Source organism: Pelodiscus sinensis, chromosome 2 (genome assembly GCF_049634645.1).
Source record: "Pelodiscus sinensis isolate JC-2024 chromosome 2, ASM4963464v1, whole genome shotgun sequence".
Taxonomy (NCBI): domain Eukaryota; kingdom Metazoa; phylum Chordata; order Testudines; family Trionychidae; genus Pelodiscus; species Pelodiscus sinensis.
The window spans coordinates 22,166,382-22,185,054 of NC_134712.1; the positions used below are offsets into that span (position 1 = coordinate 22,166,382).

At 42.4% G+C, this 18,673-nt stretch overlaps 1 protein-coding gene across 2 annotated transcripts in view; it reads left to right on the top strand.

Moving 5' to 3' along the window:
- TAF2 (TATA-box binding protein associated factor 2) overlaps window positions 1-18,673 on the top strand; it is a 116,328-nt gene that overhangs the window by 58,637 nt on the left and 39,018 nt on the right. For both annotated transcript variants that reach the window (XM_014577326.3, XM_014577327.3), the window contains 4 exons: window positions 4,850-4,990; window positions 6,716-6,826; window positions 9,238-9,431; window positions 10,282-10,421. In XM_014577326.3, coding sequence (XP_014432812.1) covers window positions 4,850-4,990; window positions 6,716-6,826; window positions 9,238-9,431; window positions 10,282-10,421 — 586 coding nt within the window. The remainder of the gene's footprint in view (window positions 1-4,849; window positions 4,991-6,715; window positions 6,827-9,237; window positions 9,432-10,281; window positions 10,422-18,673) is intronic.

The following is an 18,673-nucleotide window of genomic DNA, read 5'->3' on the forward strand; positions in this document are numbered from 1 at the left end:
GCTTTACACACTCTAGATCAGTGTTTCTCAACCAGTGGTATGAGTACCCTTAGGGGTACTCAAGAGAAGTCTGGGGGGGCGGGGGCATCAACTCAACTGAAATATGGAGAAAACTGAATTTTTGTTTTAAATTTTACAGCGCTTTATTGTTTTTGTATTTTTTACACCCAAAAATTGCATCGCCCGCTTGGCTATGATTAAGTTGTTCAAACAAATGTGTTGCAATGGTAAAAAAAAAAAATTGTCTGAGAAAACTGTAGGTACTGAGGGTACTCTTTTAAAAAAAAAAAGGGGGGGGGAGTACTTTATTAAAAAAAGGTTCCTCTCTAGATGTTAGGAGAACACTGGCCTTTCATTTAGTCAGGACAAAGCCTTTTTATAGGTCTCTGCAGTTTCTGGCTATTGCGGAGAGACTCAAGGGCTAGCCAGTCTCTGCTCAGAGGAGTTCTTCATGGATAACCGCCTGCATCAAGGAGTTTCACCTTATCAGCATCCTATACAACAAACAAAAGAAAATCAAGGAGGAGGTGTCAACATTAGAAACTCTCATAAAAAACCAAGCTTCCACATATACTTCCTCTTCTTCAGACTTTACTAAAACGCAACAAACCACCTACACGGATCACTTCATCTCCCCTCAGAAGGAAAAGGACAATAAACTATCCAAACTCTGACACGCCTCAGGATCTCTCATTCCCAATACTTTCAGCTTACCTAGCAACATTGTCAACCTATCCAGCCACACTCTTAGCCCAGCAGAAGAATCTGTCCTCTTGAGGACTCTCCTTCTGCCCCACCTCGCGTATTTTCACAGCCTCTGCCTAAAGGAATATTTCCATCACACAGATGTACCACACACTGACCTTGCAGCTTCTCCCCGCCAATCCCACAAGAGGACGGCTTCTATGTGGACCCCTAGTAATGGTTGTAACGAGAGTCTTGACTTCTAAATTGATTGCTTCCGCAAATGTACATGGGCTGACATTGTCAGCAAACAACATCCTATAACATATAACCTCAGTCATGCAAAATGCAATGTTATACACAGCCTCAAAAACATTCTAACATCATAATCAAAGAGGCTGTCAAAGGGGGTGCTGTAGACATTATGAACAGGTGACCAAACAACTCACCAACACCAGATTCTACAAGCTTCTCTCCTATGATCCCACTAAAGAATACCAAAAAACCTAAAACAACTGCTCATGAAGCTTCCTGATGCTGCTCAGGACCAAATTTACAGTAACACCCTCCCTAATCCCAAACCTGGAGTTTTCTGTCTGTTACCCAAGATACACAAAACTGGGAATCCCGGACGACCCATCATCTCAAGTATTGGCACACTTACAACAGGATTATCTGGCTATATTGACTCTCTCCTCAGACCCTATGCTACCAGCACTTTTAGGGTATGTCTACACTACCACCCTAGTTCGAACTAGGGTGGTTAATGTAGGCAACCGAAGTTGCAAATGAAGCCCGGGATTTAAATTTAAAATTTCCCGGGCTTCATTTGCATAACGGTAGTTTGGAATAGGAAGCCTAATCCTAACTACCTACTCCGTGCCGCGTGTAGCCGCGGGCACGGAGTCCGAACTAACGGGCATTTAAAAATGGCGGCCCCCTGCAAGATGCAAATGAAGCCCGGGAAATTTAAATCCCTGGCTTCATTTGCAACTTCGGTTGCCTACATTAACCACCCTACTTCGAACTAGGGTAGTAGTGTAGACATACCCTCAGCTATCTTCGAGACACCACTGACTTTCTGAGGAAACTACAAAACATCAGTAATCTTCCTGAAAACACCATCCTGGCCACTATGGATGTAGAAGCTCTTTAAACCAACATTCCACATGAAGATGGATTACAGACTATCAGGAATACAATCCCTGATGACACCACTGCATACTTGGTTACAGAGTTCTGCGACTTTGTCCTCACCGACAGCTGCATCAAGGAGTGTTATGATCTGGCTGAGGTTCCAGCCCCACCTCTACATCTTTTGTGGCTCAGGTCCCTATTCTGGATATCTGTAGGGCTGCCATGTGGTCTTCAATCCACACCTTTGTCAACCACTACGCACTGGCTCACCACGCTGGGGAGGATGCAGCTCTTGGCAACATCCTCCGCTCAGTAGAAGATTAGAACTTTGACCCTATGTCCTGAGATTTCTGCTTTGGAGAAGGTGTTCAGTTTTTATTAACTTTATTGAGCAAAATAATAATTTCCTCTAGATATTTGAGACATGGTTGTCTCCTAACTAGAGCTGTGATTACTGTTGTGAAAAATGTGGTTGCAGAACTATGGATTTTCATTTTGATGCTCAGAAGTAGTATGTGATATTCTAGGATAAAACAGTAGTTATTAACTACACTGAATACAACATCTGCTTAATATATTGCATTCAAAACCATTAGTAGCAGATGAAGCAGCCAGATGACACATTGAGCTATAATCACCTGAAATTTTAATAGTGGTATGAAATAATCTTTTTGGCTTTCTAGACATGTTGGTTATTTAAGTATAATTTTAGTTGAAATTAAAATGTACCTTAGCTGGCCTATCAACAAATACTACCATCAACCAGGTAATGATTTTTCAGTGAATCAGTATCAAAAGTGAAGGAAATGCAATAACACCTGTACAGCTCCCTGAGTAGATGATACCTGTGGAAATGACCATGAAGACAAAAGAGAAAACCAAGTTCTTGAGTTCTTTTTTGAATGGGACACGTAAGCTTTGGATTCTGCTAAATAGACAATGATGCTATTTTGCTGTAGAATCACAAATTAGCAGTAAAGATCCTCCATTGCTACGTGATCATATTGAAGGATGAATGAATAGCCAGGTGTTTTTATTGTGATGTACAGTATAAGGGTACAAGAATGCTTAAAAATACATTGTTGGAGGAATATGATGAGAACGGTGTAAGTTAGATAAGAACAACGAACCTGTCCTAGAGCTTTTATAGTCCCTAAAAGTAGAAATAATTTGAGACAAGCTTCTTACCTTGTGATGTGGGAAACTTTCATTCATTTAATTTATGTATGCATGGAAGATCTTCACCAAAGGCCATGAACAAACTACTGCACATAAATAGAACAGAGAAACAGAAAAAATGGTTAAGTTTATGATTGAAAAGGTAAGAAATTAATGTGACTAAGTTAGAAAGTATTAAAAGACACTGCTGTTGGTTCAATTTACCATAGATGGTCTTGACACCCTCTACTTTGCAGCAAACTGCTTAAGTAAAAAATTAATATGCATTCTTTTAAAAATTATGGTATGCAGTATTTATGTAAATAACAGTTTATACCATGTTGATGTTTTAATCTTTGGTAATACATCTCCTGAATGTGTATGAATTACTCTGATACAGAAATTTTAGAATTGAGGATATAACTTCCATTGTTACAGTAACATTTATCTCTGGAAAACAAAAGTGTTCAGCAGCCTTGGGCATGTAGATGTGAGGTTTCTCTCTGTGGGCACGTCTACACAGCAGATGTCTACATCTACATCAATTGCGTAGCTTAAGTTGAAATATCTTATTACGGCTTTTGGCGCTATCTTTACACAGCAGGAAGTCCGAGAAAGAGCACTCTTCTTCCAACTTCCCTTATTCATCGTAAAATGAGTGTTACAGGAGTCAGAGTAAGAAGTCTTCCAGTTTGCCATTATTTTGACATTGTCGAAATAACTGCTTATAGTGTAGACACGAAACATGTTATTTTAGAATAATGTCAGTTATTGTGAAATAACACTGCTGTATAGATGTACCTCGTGAGAGGGTTTGTGCATTACAGAGGAGAGGTAGAATCAGCTTTGTCATCTTGGGTTAAAAGCACTCTTTAGCTCCTTCTCTGTTTCTTTACCCAAGAAACCTGGCAGTTTCCTGTTTCCATATTTTCTGCCTGTCTGAGTGAAAATTGTTTCCTGGAAGTGACTCTGTTGCCCTTCTAGAAACATGAGAGGAAAAAATATCAATGTGGCTCTGTCAGACCTTAGTCAGAACATCATAATCACAGATCCAATTCTGCCTTGCAGTATAAAATATACTCTTCTGTGAGGGTCCTTTACCAAAGGCAAACTGTTCAACCATTACTGCCAAATCATAGAAATGCATAAAGTCCTGATGGTAACATTAAAAATTATATAAATAAATACAGTGTATATTTTAATGTCTGCAGACATTTACTATTCTATACACTAAAGATCTCAGAATGATGGCCAGGCCCTAGGATAACTATAGCTGTGTCTTTGTGGAGTAATAGTTCATTACAGTGAAACAGATCTCAGCAAGATTTGCCTGACTTCGTTCTGCTTTTGGTCCATGAATACAGGAATACATAAATTCAGACAGGAGCCTGAATTGTCTTTTACTCATGGGGTGGTCTTTTGCTTCTGAGGTGGTTGACATGTGGTTGAAATCTATGTTGAGATTATTGGCTGGGTAAATTTGGGAAGTTATTATTGCAAATGCCTCTTCCGTAATTGGCTTCTGTAGAGACAGAAAACTTGGCTTAATGAGCACAAAATATTTGTCTAAAATATAAAAAGAGGAAATAATGAAAAACAGAAATTGATCATGCAATGATAATTAGTTGCAGATTTCCTATAAGCAAAAAGACTTCCATACACTTTAGTTCCAGTGCATAGATGGTATGTTGGAGATGATGGCATATTGATAAAAATATGCAACTGTTGAAGAGCAGTTTATTTTGTCAAATTATTATTGTTGGTTGTTTTTTTTTAATTGTTGGAAATACATATGTTTTGCTTTTGTTCAGCCAATCATAAATTTGCAGAGGTGATGGTAATATGCCTTCCCTTCCTCCTAATTATATAGATTGCAAATTCTATGGTAAGTACATGGACAGGACCACCAGCCATGAAGTCACTCTTTACCCGAATGTTTTGTTGTAAAAGTTGTCCAAACATTGTGAAGACCAACAACTTCATGAACTTTCAAAGCTACTTTCTGCAAAAGGTAAAAGATATTTTTTCATTGTAATTTTTAAAGATATGTCAGAAGTTATTTTCTACAAATGGCAAATTGTACAATATAAATTGTAAAAACACCATCTGTGCCACAAGCCAAAAATCACTGGTTCTCTCCACACTCTCGGTATGAAGATTGTATCTAACTTTCTTGTCTGTTCGTTGCATTCTTGTCAACACTAACTTGAAAGTTATAACTGTTTTCGTTCTGAATATCTAAAAGAGAGCAGCAGTCATTTGAATTTAAAATATATTTCACTATTCAAAAGAACCAAGTATATGGGCATAATAGACGAAAATGCTTTGCAATCATGTGCAAACTTAATCTTACACTTATTGTTTTATTTACCGTGATTAAACAATTGTTGTTCCACTTATGTAAAGTTAAATTACTCATATTATTTGTCCGCTGTTTTTTTATTTCATTAATGACCAAGAATCTCTTCTAAGACAAATCTTATTCAAATTAGGGATGTGAAAGGTTAATTGGTTAACCAACTAACCAGTAAGCATCACCCTAAATGGGTAATGCTTGCCAGTTCTGGTTAACCATCTGGCTGGAGCAGCTCTCCACCCACCTAATTCAACCTTGCAGCGCCAGCCGGAGCAACCCCTCTGTGTGTGGTGGGGCGGGCAGCCTCTTCCCTAGAAACGGGGCTGGCAGCTCTTACCAGCTCCGCTTCCGGGGAAGCGGCTTTGCTGCAGCGGGGAAGCGGCTTTGCTGCAGCAGTGAAGCCAGCTCCCCAGGGGCTGGACCAGTAGGAGCTAGCAGTCCCACTGCTAGGGAGGCTTCACTGGGCTTGAGGCTTTGCTGGGCATTATACTTCAGAGCCTGCAGTGCATGTAACTGGTAAGATTTTCAATGGTTACACGTTTACCTTTTTAACTGACTTTTGACATCCCTAATTAAAATGTCATTACTAATTCGCCTGTAGAATAGAAGAATCTTGTCACTGTTGCCCTTTGTTTCTCTCTCTCCCACTTTTTGTTTGTCAGCCCCATGTGTTGCATCTCAATTTAGATTCTAAACTTCTCAAGTTAAGGACTGTCTGTCTTTTATACTGTATGTGTGCAGTGCCTAGCATAAATCCCTATGCTCCTTGGTACTGTTGTGATTAAAAATAACAATTTACAATGATTGACAGTATTTTCTTGTCAAATTCTTTTTTAAGAAAATTCTGGATTTTTGAGTTGTCCCATATGCCTTATTCCTCCTAAATTTAGTTTTAATCCCACTTCTTTCACATCCTTCTCCCATTCTTCCCTCCAAAATTACTCATCCCTTTTCACCATTTCAGCGTCTCTCATCCCAGACTTTCATATTCTGGCAAATGCAGATGCATTGGGTCTTTGTTCATTCTCTGCCACTCTTTTCAGTGTTGTTTCTCTTCCCAGAACACACAAACTTCAGAATCCTACATTTTAGATTTTGCTTCTGATGATGTTTCATTTGCCATGTTTAGCCTTATTTGCCTGGCATCAGCTTCCTGTTCTGTATACGTGGGCCCATTTAAAATCTGTTTCCATCAGAGCTAACTGTTTTTAGAAAATAACATCACAGCACTTCTAACTAAAAATTGTGTAAACATTTGTATAAGGCATGAATTTTGGCTTTTCTAAGAGTTGTTGTTGTGAAACTGTTCATTGCTCATTATTTGAGGTAATTTTTTGTTTTCCCTGCTAATGTAAGAATTTTGTTTCAATTTTCACACAGACTATGCCTGTTGCTATGGCCTTGCTGAGGGATGTTCATAACCTCTGTCCTAAAGAAGTTTTAACATTTATTTTAGATCTAATTAAGTACAATGACAATAGGAAAAATAAGGTAAGGTTGCAAATAGGGTACAAATATTTGACAATCTATTTAATAACTCTTGTTATGTGCAGTGTACAGAGCAGTGCCCTGTGGCGGTGAGTATGTGTGCAGGTACACATATATATAAAATGTGTAACACAAGCACATATTCAATAAAGCTGGTAATAGATAACAAACTAGTAAACGTAGAGCCCCAAGAAGGCTATCTGGCTACATAGCAATTATTTCCCAGCTAACTGGATATGCTTATGGTATGTAAATTAATATATTTGTATTACTAACATTGACTTTAGTCACAATTAGGTAGAAAACAAGAGAAAACTTTGGCAAAATTTCATGGCTTAGGTTCCTCTGTCAGTGGTTTCCAAATGCTGAAAAGCATCAAAAATATGGAAAATTCTGTAGCAGAGAGTATTCTAGGACTGTCTTTTCCAGTTGAGAGAGAGCTGTCCCTACCCTTTTCTTCCAGCCCTGTAATTTGTTATTAAAAGCCTACTCATTTTAACGTGTATCTGTCTAGTTTATCCTTCCTGGCTAGTTGTTCATGTCCCATTCACCAATGACACTTGAGGAGAATGTTGTAAATAATGTCATTATTTACATTAAGCAAAATAAGCACAGTTAGGAAACAGAATTTCAAACCTGAGTATGTAGAGGAAGAGAAATGGCCTTGTATTTAAGGTAAGAGATTGAGTCTTTGAAGATTGAGGATCAGTTCTCAGCTATGCCACTGACTTTGTTTGATCTTGATCAAGTCGTTTAATCACTCCATGCCTCAAATCCTTATATGTAAAATTAGGATGATGGATGATACTTCCCTACTTTCTAAGGATGTTCCAAAAGTACTACAGTAAAATTCCGTTGGTCCGGCATCCAGTACTCCGGCACTCCTGATGGTCCGGCACCATCAGGAACCTGGAAGTGCTCTGGCTGCTGGACAATTGGAGCTGCTCTGCGCCCGGCTTCCCAATTCAGCTGCTGCTAAAACTGACCAGCAGCTGAATCGGGGAAGCTGGGGGCAGAGCAGCTGGGATGCTGCCGGGTTGGTCCCGTGGCGCTTTCCCTTGGGGCTGCGGGACCAACCTGGCAGCACCCCAGCTGCTTTTGGGGACGCCTGGGGAAGAGCAGCTGGAGTGCTGCCGGGTTGGTCCCACAGCGCCGAGGGGCAGTGCTGCGGGACCAACCCAGCAGCACCCCAGCTACTCTGCCCCAGGCATTCCCAAGTCAGCTGCTGCTGAAACTGATCAGCAGCTGACTCCAGGAAGCCTGGGGCAGAGCTGCTCTGCCCCGGGCTTCCTGGAATCAACCGCTGGTCAGTTTCAGCAGCAGCTGAATCCGGAACGCCTGGGGCAGAGCAGCTGGGGTGCTGCCGGGTTGGTCCCACAGCGCTGAGGGGCGGCGCTGCGGGACCAACCCGGCAGCACCCCAGCTGCTCTGCCCCAGGCGTCCTGGATTCAGCTGCTGCTGAAACTGACCAGCAGCGGCTGAATCAGGGACGCCTGGGGCAGAGCTGGACTATCAGAAGGGGGGCTATGAGGGGTCTGTGGTGGCATCCCCCCCACCCCACCCCAGACCCCTCATAGCCCCCCCTTCCGATAGTCCGGCATATCTGATAATCCGGCACCCCCTGGGTCCTAAAGATGCTGGATTATCGGAAGTTTACTGTACATAGAAAATACCCACAAAAGCACCAAGCGGAAGAGAGCTCGACATGGAAATTCATGTGTATGCTCCTTAATAAAAGGTGTCCTGATTTTCAGAAGACAGCGCCCATTTACACCAGTAAAAGTTTGAGTTCCTACTACCTCTGAAAATATAGACATCTGAACATGAAATAAAGTGCCTAATATAATATATGCATGTTTGAAAGTGTCGGACCTTATTTCAAATCAAGTAGATGAGAAAAACATTGCATTCACTGATGTTTTGGGGGGAAGAGAACAGTCATAGTATGACTATTATCAGAATATTCATTGATTTTTTACATGAGGATTAATGATAACGCTGTCTGCCTGCTATAGCTGTGTCACCTAACTTCAAAAGTATCTACACTAGCCACTAAATCATTCAGTTTAATAGCCCCCTTGCATCCACCCCCCTCTTATCAGGCTGCATCCCACCTTCCCCCCCAATGACTTGTGGTCCCCCCCCCCCCAGCAGGCCACATCCTGGCCCCCGCACCGCTCCCGTGCCCCCCCATAGACCCCGCATGGCTCCCACCCCACCCCCCTCAGATAACCAGAATTTTTAGGTTACTGGCATGCCCTAATCCCCAGGCTTGTAGGATAACACAGGTTTTACTGTACTTTGTATAGGAGCAAACTGAGCTAAGTGCTTTAGCATGATTTGTTTTATTTTAAAAAATAAACAGTGCAATGTTCACTACCTCTCTTTGTTCAATTGATGGTCCTTTGATTCAGTTTTCAGACAATTATTATCGTGCAGAACTGATTGATGCACTAGCCAACTCTGTAACTCCTGCAGTCAGCGTGAACAATGAAGTTCGAACTCTGGATAATCTAAATCCTGATGTTCGACTCATACTTGAAGAGATTACCAGATTCTTAAATATGGAAAAGCTTCTGCCCAGTTACAGACATACTATTACAGTCAGGTATGATTTAATAATTTCTAAAACTTCTACGAAGAAATATAAGGAGATGATCGACATAATCATGTTTAATGTATTTTCTTAAAATTTCTTATGTCCTGCTCTTAACACTAATGTGATCACATTGAGGTTACTTTCCCTAATTTTAAATGATGTGCTCTCTTTATTTTAAATACACTAAAAAGAACATTAACAGAATGCAGGAAAATATTTTTTGCCATAAGGACACTAAAAGGCATGCAGAGAACATTCTTTCTTTTTAAAAAAATTGTGAGGCATATAAGGTATTTTTAAACCATACAGTTAAGAAAACTTTAAAATATCAGGAAGAAAATTAAGTTGTCATAGAACAAATAAATGCAAATACTAGTGTTACTGAAACTTTAATGTTGAAAAATTAGGCATTCAAATCATCAAATTCTAAAAATCTGTATTTTAATGGCAATTTAAATTGGTCATATATTGTATCCCATATTGATCATTCACAGTACATTTACGAAAATTATGCAAAGGGAACAATTGGGACTATAAAAAATACAAAACATCATGGGGCAGGTTTTCTGCTGGTGTACATTAGAACAGATCCTTTGAAGCCAACCTAGGGAATTTGGTGCAGTGTTTCTATTTACACTGTAAACTCATCTTTTATGAATTGTACTTGCCTACAACCCTGACAGCCATACAAACTCACGGTGGTATAGTAATTTGGATACTTTTATCCTAGAAAATTTGCAGTGAAGTTTACAAATTTATATTGTACTGTCAAAGAAAGTAGCTTCATTAATCACAGCGATTAATAGTCTAGAAACTTACTGCAAATTGTCCTCCCTTCTCACTCCTACCCTCCATCTAGCTGTTTGAAAGCCATTCGTGTTCTTCAGAAGAATGGACATGTCCCAAGTGATCCCGCTCTCTTTAAGTCATATGCGGAATATGGACACTTTGTTGATATCCGAATAGCAGCTTTGGAGGCAGTTGTTGATTACACAAAAGGTAATTTTTTGAGAAAACTTTTGATCACTGCATAAAATTCACATGCAAATGCAGAACCTGAACAGTTACCTCCAGCTCATTTGGTGAAGTGGGTTTTACCCACAGAAATTCATGATATATTTTTTTAGTCTGGGTGTCACTGGACTGCTTGTTGTTTTCAAATGAAATGATGGCATGACAGTGAGTAAGCCAATGTGTGGCTAAAAGAGAACACAGGATTACTAGTAAGGTTTGCCCATATGAGCATGAGTTTCATGAAGTTGGGATGAATATTGCTTTTCAGTATCCAGAAACAAATGCCTTCTGCAATGTGTTTTTGGTGGTGTGTGGTAGGTGATATAGAAAGCCGAAGAATTCACTTAACTACTTATTTTCAAGATTTAAATAAGTTGAATGAGTGGTGTGTTTAGAGTTAGGGATGTGAGCATATAACCATGTAAACCAGGGGTGGCGAACCTAAGGCCCACGGGCCAGATGTGACCCCTGGCTTGCCAAAATCTGTCCCCCAAGGCTCAGGGCCCTCCCCCAGTACTGAGGATCTTGCACTGGCAGTCCAGTCTCCTTGCTGCCCCCCTCATGGGGCTGGAGCACACACAATCTATTAGCCTGGGCCTTCCTAGCTCTGGTTTGCGAGGGGAATATGGGGAATGTCTTTCACCTTCTCAGTCGGGGGCTACGTCAGTGAGGGGTTTTTTGTTTGTTTGTTTTTTTGCTTCTCACCTGTGTGCAGCCCCCAAATGATTTTTCTGTGGGTCAGCAGCCCCAAACCCAGAAAAGGTTCCTCCCACCCCTGATTAAATGGTTAACTGATAAGACGTTAACATTCACAGTTACACGCAGGCTTCCCGCCCTGCTCCTGGGGAGCTGGCTGCCACCCCTTGCTGCTCCCTCTGTATCAGAGGCAGGAGTGTGGGGTAGCAAATAGCTTTTTGGAAGCGGGGCTGCAGGTAGGAGCTGCCTGCCATCCTACGCTGCTGCCTCAAGTATTGTGAGCACCATTAAACCCAAAAAATCTAAGGGCTCCAGTTCCAGAAAATCATTTGTATCATTTGCGGATCATGGTGGCAAGGAAAAGATAATCACCTTTAAATCTATACCAGTACAATCAGTCAGGCTCTTTGTATCTACCATTTTGGTATCACTGAAGACCAGATTATCATCTGACAGGACTTCTTAGAGTGCATAATGCCTTCCGTACCATCCACTCTTTCTGCCCACAATCATCTCTGTTCAAGCTGCTCCCTTGCTACTGACTGCCATGTTGGTACAGCAGGAGTTTAGGTTTTCATGAAACCTCAAGGTGATGGTCTTGCTCCCCTTTGTTCTGTACTGATCTTTTCATGGTACCAAGAATTCCTAGGATTCCAGACATTCATCCAGTACGATGGGAGAAGCGGTAGACGTGGTCTGCCTAGACTTTGGTAAGGCATTTGATACAGTCTCACATGATATTCTTATCAATAAAATAGGCAAATACAACTTAGATGAGGCTACTATAAGGTGGGTGCCTAACTAGCTGGCAAATCGTTCTCAGAGAGTAGATATTAACGGATCACAATCTTGCTGGGGTTCCGCAGAGGTCTGTTTTGGGACAGGTTCTGTTCAATATCTTCATCAAAGATTTAGATATTGGCATGGAGAGTATGCTTATTAAGTTTGTAGATGATACCAAGCTGGGAGGGGTTGCAACTGCTTTGGAGGATAGGGTCATAATTCAAAATGATCTGGACAAATTGGAGAAATGGTCTGAGGTAAACAGGATGAAGTTTAATAAGGACAAATGCAAAGTACTCCACTTAGGAAGGAACAATCAGTTTCACACATACAGAGTGGGAAGTGATTGTCTAGGAAGTAGTACTGCTGAAAGTGATTTAGGAGTCATAGTAGATGACAAATTAAACATAGGTCAACAGCGTGACACTGTTGCAAAAAAAGCTAACACGATTCTGGTGTGCATTAATAGGAATGTTGTGAGCAAGACACGAGAAGTCATTCTTCTACTCTATTCTGCTCTGATAAGGCCTCAGTTGGAGTATTGTGTCCAGTTCTGGGTACCACATTTCAAGAAAGATGTGGAGAAATTGGAGAAGGTCCAGAGAAGAGCAATAAGAATGATTAAAGTTCTAGAGAACATGACCTATGAAGGAATACTGAAAGAATTGGGCTTGTTTAGTTTGGAAAAGAGAAGACTGAGAGGGTACATGATAGCGGTTTTCAGGTATCTAAAAGGGTGTCACGAGGAGGGAGAAAAATTGTTGTTAGTGGCCTCTGAGGATAGAACAGGAAGCAATGGGCTTAAACTGCAGCAACGGAAATTTAGGTTGGAGTTTAGGAAAAAATTCCTGTCAGTGTGGTGAAACACTGGAATAAGTTGCCTAGGGAGGTTATGGAATCTCCATCTGTGGAGATATTTAAGAGTAGGTTAGATAAATGTCTATCAGGCATGGTCTAGACAGTACTGGGTCCTGCCATGAGGGCAGGGGACTGGACTAAATGACCTCTCAAGGTCTCTTCCAGTTCTAGTGTTCTATGATGGAGTCATCACTTTTTTCTACCAATACTCCACCTCTACAAAGTGATGTTGAAGAGGAGGCAGATGGGAATGTCTCATGTTTCTCAGATATTAGTTCAGGGCTCTCCTTATCTCAGTCAGAGGAGTATTATTCAGAGGAGTATTGGGAAAAGGAACTTATTTAACACCCTCAAGATCAATCCCAGTGCCATGTGCACTCTTGTAAGCCCCCATTCATATCATATGGGCCTCTTCATTGGCCATGATGGAAGACACAAGTGGCAACAATTTTCTAGAACCCCCTTCAGTCACTCATCTCCGAAATGGGGTGGACTAACCCCTCCTCCCCCCATCCTTTCTCTCAAAGGCCCAAAGTAAAAGAAGAGACTTTCAAGGAGCAGGAGGAAAGTGTGGACAAAGATGTCACCATGCCAGCCAACATCTTTTCTTCATCGCCAGGTGAAGCAGCCATTCCTCCTCAACCATTGAACTGACAACTTCAGTAGTTTCAGGACTTCATTTAAATGATAATGGTATTCATACAGATACCGTTTGAGGAAGTTAAGGAGATACAACATAGACTTAAATAATAAATAAACAAACAACTAGGTAGTCTGTATGCAGTCTATTGATAAGGCTCTGCTCTGCTGGATCTGACAAAAGTAATATCCTTGTGACAACACTGCCCACTTATAGAAGGATTGAAAAAATATGTTTCATCTCTCCCAATTAACAGGGAAATTTATGTCATGCTAAATCAATGCTCTACGATAATGATCAAAAGCATTTTGATTTACTTGGTCACAAAATATGTTCATCGGTGGCTCTGCAGTTTAGGATAACCAACTGTCAGGTGTTGATGGTCCGATTATATTTCACCAGTTACTGAAAGCTCATCTAGTTTATTGAGCATTTATTACCAAAATAGAGGGATTTGTTCCTGGCAGTCATTGCAGAGGATCAGCCTCTTGCCAGAACATCTCTGTAGACCTCTATGAATGCTGCTAACACAGGTGCTTGCTCTGTTTCTAAAGCAGTAGCTATGAGAGGGGCCTACAAGCTTCAGCTGTCAGAATTTTTGAGTGAGGTCCATAACACAGTTGAGGATCTTCCCTTCACTGACTTAAAACTGATTGCAGAGAATACTAACAAGTCTCTGCAGACATGTAAGAGTCCAGCGTCATTCTACAGTCCCTGGGAATTTAAACCTGTGCACATAAAAATAAATTTAGTAAGTGCCAGACAGCACAGAGATCAGTTCTCCGACTCCCATAGACCTTATGAACCCCAACAAAAGAGGCAGAAGATCCAGAAAGAGAGACTGCTACACAGGCATCAACCTCACAGGGGTGCTGGCAAATTCCATGGGCAAGGTGTGGAGGGGGCAGCTTTGCTCTCCTGGAAGGGGTGGAGCGTTGGGCAGAAGGGGCAGGGCTGGGGCACCCATTCCTCTGTGCCACCCAGAGCACAGTGCCAGTCCTCAATGATACCCAGAATTCAACTCCTCTCACACCAGTCTGTCAGCAGGCCTGCAACCTCACAACTCTCATAATCAAAACACGAATTTTGATGGGTTGGTTAAGGTTCTGAGTTACTCTCCCTTTCTCCTTACCAGCTACAACAGTTCACGTGCCTTTCTTGTTTCAGGGACTGGCTTGATCACTTTCAACAAGCTTGGGAGCATATCACTGGACAAGTGAGTTTTGGAAATTATATTAGCAGGGTACTCCATCCATTTTGCCTGTCTACTGCCATCCCACCTACCTTCATTGTCTTTCTTCAAGGCCATACTGAGGGGACAGGGGCTAAGCAAGCCAAAGCGTGTCTCCCCCTGTGCCTGGCATCTGACTCCAGGCACGAAGCGGATCATCACTGCCACCAAGCTAGGCGATCTCAGGCGGAAGTGGCTGTCTTATACCCAGGGCTCACCAAGCCGCGGCGAGCCCGCTCGCCAGCTGCGCAGTTCAGCACACTGCGCATGCGCAGACCATGCTATGCATGCGCTGACTGCGCTGCGGTGCCATGCTGGGCTATAATCCACTCGCCCGTGGCAAGTAAATTACCTGAATTGTCGAGCGCTGCTTATACCCATCCACCCAGCTGCCATAAACAGTGACTGAATGTACTGCGGGGGAGGTGCAGGGAGACAAGGACAGAACATCAACCCTGTAGGTAACGTCTTGGAGCCCAAGCTGGGTGCAAAGTGGAATAGGTGTTACTAAGCAAGAGAGATACATGGGGTGATCATGTGTCCTACCCTTCATATTGTGCCCCCCTCCCAGTGTGGGGAGGCACCAGTTGTCTATGGCTGTCCCAAATATCTGAATTTCTGCTTCAGAGGAGGCATCTCTCCAGACTTTCCACCAGAAATCTTTCTCCTTCAGTGGTCCTGAGGACCCCTGTGTGCTTTCCTGACAATTCTTCTGATCTCCAGAATATTATCTAAGATTGGATAGGGTAAGGCTTTATTATTGTGATAGTCTTATATTGTCCAAGACAGTTTGGCTGTCAAACCTGGTAGAACTATCAAAGCAGCTTCCTATATACCTTCAGGCATGTTCAGACTGTAATTGGGTGGCACTCGCCTCCCGCAAGCGTCCCTGTCTGGCTGAGTGTGTGTGCTTGCACTCGCTCTGTACTTCAGCCTTTTTTGGCTACTCAGCTCTCCAGCTGAGTCACGCGCCCTGTGTAAATCATTCAAAACCCCTTCCAGGGTACACGCTTACCAGGTCTCAATCAGTGCCCACTGTATGGTCTTTCAATCTATTCCCCACTTGGATGGAGAGTGCTGCCTCCGGGGTTTCTCTTCCTGGAGAGAGTGTCCTTGCCCTTACCTCAGGGTTCTATCACAGTTCATCATATAGTCTACAGTAGCTCTGTACATGGAGCTCTCCATGGTGCTGCTGCTCCCTCAGCCAACCAGTCACCTCTGGTCTTATCTTCCTGAGATCTCTAATGGTACTGAGCTGACTCTGGGCCTAAAGCTCGTTTTATAGTGCCTTCCTGGCCCCTAACTGGTCGCTTCCTCCTGCAGGCACTCTAGCCTCATTGTAGGACTTCTCTATGGTTTGCTGGGATGGGATATGGCAAAGCCACAAGACTCCAGCAGGGAACTTCAGGGCCTGGTCCACCCCATCACGCAGACAGTATCCTGGAACTTCAGTCAGATAAAACACTCATATCTGTAGTCATTTTGGCCAGCTGAGCACTGCTGACATAGGTTGCTTCCTACAAGTTCAGGAAATTCACATACAAAACAGAAATCGTTCCACGAGGAAGACCTACTCTCCAAAATGCAAAAGGTTCTGGACAACCTGTAATATTGATCAAATGCAAGCCCCGCGACTGAAAAATCTTGGACTACATTTCCCTCCTGGAATACATGGGTAACATTTAATTCCTAAGTTTTACCTGGCCATGAAATCAATGTGTTATGTTTTGGTACAATCTAACTATGTTACTCAAGCTTTATAATATTAAAATTCCTCAGAGGCATTCGTATTTGTTCTCAAATCAAAGATCTGATTCCCATATGGCACCTCACATTTTCCTTTTGAAGCTTATTGCGTGTCCTCTTGAAGCATCAGAGTGCTCAATATACCACAGTGTCATCAATGGCAATTACCTCAACAGAGTTAATGAGAACTACACGCTTATGGCCAGGCTGTGTTGTGCCTCCTTCCAAAGGAACAAGCTGGTAATGAATCCACTCTCTAAATTCATCTTGTCAAGTCTTAAGGTGAAGCTGAACTCAGTGCCAGGAGAGAAGAAGTTGCAGGCTTGGACATCTCCAAAGACTTGCTATATTACCTACCTATACAATTGACCAAACTTTCTAGGCTTTCTCCGCCTCTTTGTGACTATAGCCAGTATCGAAAGGCCAAGCTCTCTCATCATAGAGAAACTTGAAATGGATCATGAAGCATATTTTCATCTTTTATCACTTGGCTGTTGAGTCACTTCATCCAGACATCAAAGGTTCACCAGGGCTCAGATGGCATTGTCTACCTGCTTAAAGTTAGTCTCTGTGATCTTCAAGGAAGTTCTGTGGAACAACTCACTAGCTTTTGTTGAACAACATGTGTTTTGGTGTAGCAGCCAGATAAGATGCCAAGTTTGGGAGTGCAATACTTCTATCTCAGACTGATAGAGCTTAAACACCTCATTCCCACTCTCCAGGGAGAATACTTATGGTCAGTTACTTCTAGGAGGATCCATGCCGGCAAATACTCAAAACAAAACAGAAGAAAACTTACCCTCCAGCAATTGTGGGTCCCATGGCCACACCCTCTGTCTCCACTTTTGAGACTCCTGACCCATGTGGGCTTTGAATTGAGAGGGAACTGAGAGAGGGGTTGTGGCTGCTCCATCCATTATGCCCTCACATAGGAGCATACAAAAGCACAGACATATTCACAGCCCAGTGGACACTGTTAATAAAAAAAACAATCCAGTCTGTCACACATGAGGTGCATACCTATAGTAGTATGCACATTGACTAAGTACCTTGAAGAACCACAATTACTGTAGGATTAGTAACCATTCTTCTAGTAGATCTGTTAAAATATTTTTAAAGAGAAGATGCTGATTTTTCTGTAGATAATTTTCAGTATAATTAAATACTGTTCCATTAAATCCAGCTCTCCTTACATTCATAGGGCATTTCAGAGAGCAATGGCAACTTTGCTTTGGTGTAGATTAGACCAGAAAAGATAAATAAATTATAGTCCAAAAACTGCTGACAGAGAGACCAAAACTGAAACAAATCAGAAGGAAAAGTTGAACTAGCATGAATAAAACATGAAAATTAGATAAAGGAAACAAAACACAGTAAATGGAGAATGCTGCTCTCTTTCTGTTTTATAGAAACAAACTTTCTGTTGAAGACATCTGCACAGCAACAGTTAGTAAATGCATTTGAAATGTGGAGGATTCTATTTAGATAGATGAGTAAAGTCACTCCTGAGCAAATAACTACATATTGGTGATGGTTATAAATTAAACCATGTTGTAGCATCCTAGGAACACACTGAGAGAGGAAATTAAAATAGTTGAGGGAAAATGTTTATTTTATCTCATACTAGCGGATGTTCCTGGCATTGCTTGGATCTTTAACTGAAATAATTTTTTTTTTTGAAAAATACATGAAAAATATACATGCTTTATATCAATGAATGTATTTTTTGAAAATGAAGGCTGGAGTGAGAGTTTGGGGGTGAGAAGGGGCAGGGTGGAGGGAGTGGGGGTGCAGAAGTCATTGCAGGTGGGACGTGCAGGACTCAGTTCAGAGGGCTCAGGACTGGGAGGTTGGAGGAGCTTAGGGGACCACCTAGGGTGGCAAGGGTAGTGCTGCTCTGGCAGTGACTCTTCTCAGAGGGTAGGGGCAGCACTCCGCTGCCAGCAGGCCCTTCCCAGTTACAGCTTCTCCCCCTCCCCCCTGCAGCCTGCAGTTTTCTGGGGAGACAGGCTTCGGAGGCTGCCACCCCTCCAGCAGTCCATCCCAGGGCTTGCAGGCTGTCTGAAGGGGCGAGGCTCTGGGATCTACTCCCAGCCTCCAGTGTCTTCCCCCTGGCTCTGCTGGCTCTCTGGGGGCCAGGCTCTGGTGACTGCTCCTCCCCCTCTAGCTGCCCCATGTCCAGTGGCTCCTCCCCTTCAACCTGCAGTCTCTCCACAAAGGGGAGTAGGCTCTGGGGGCTGCCCCCCTTGCTGCCGGCAGGCTGTTTAGGTGGGGAGAGGCTTC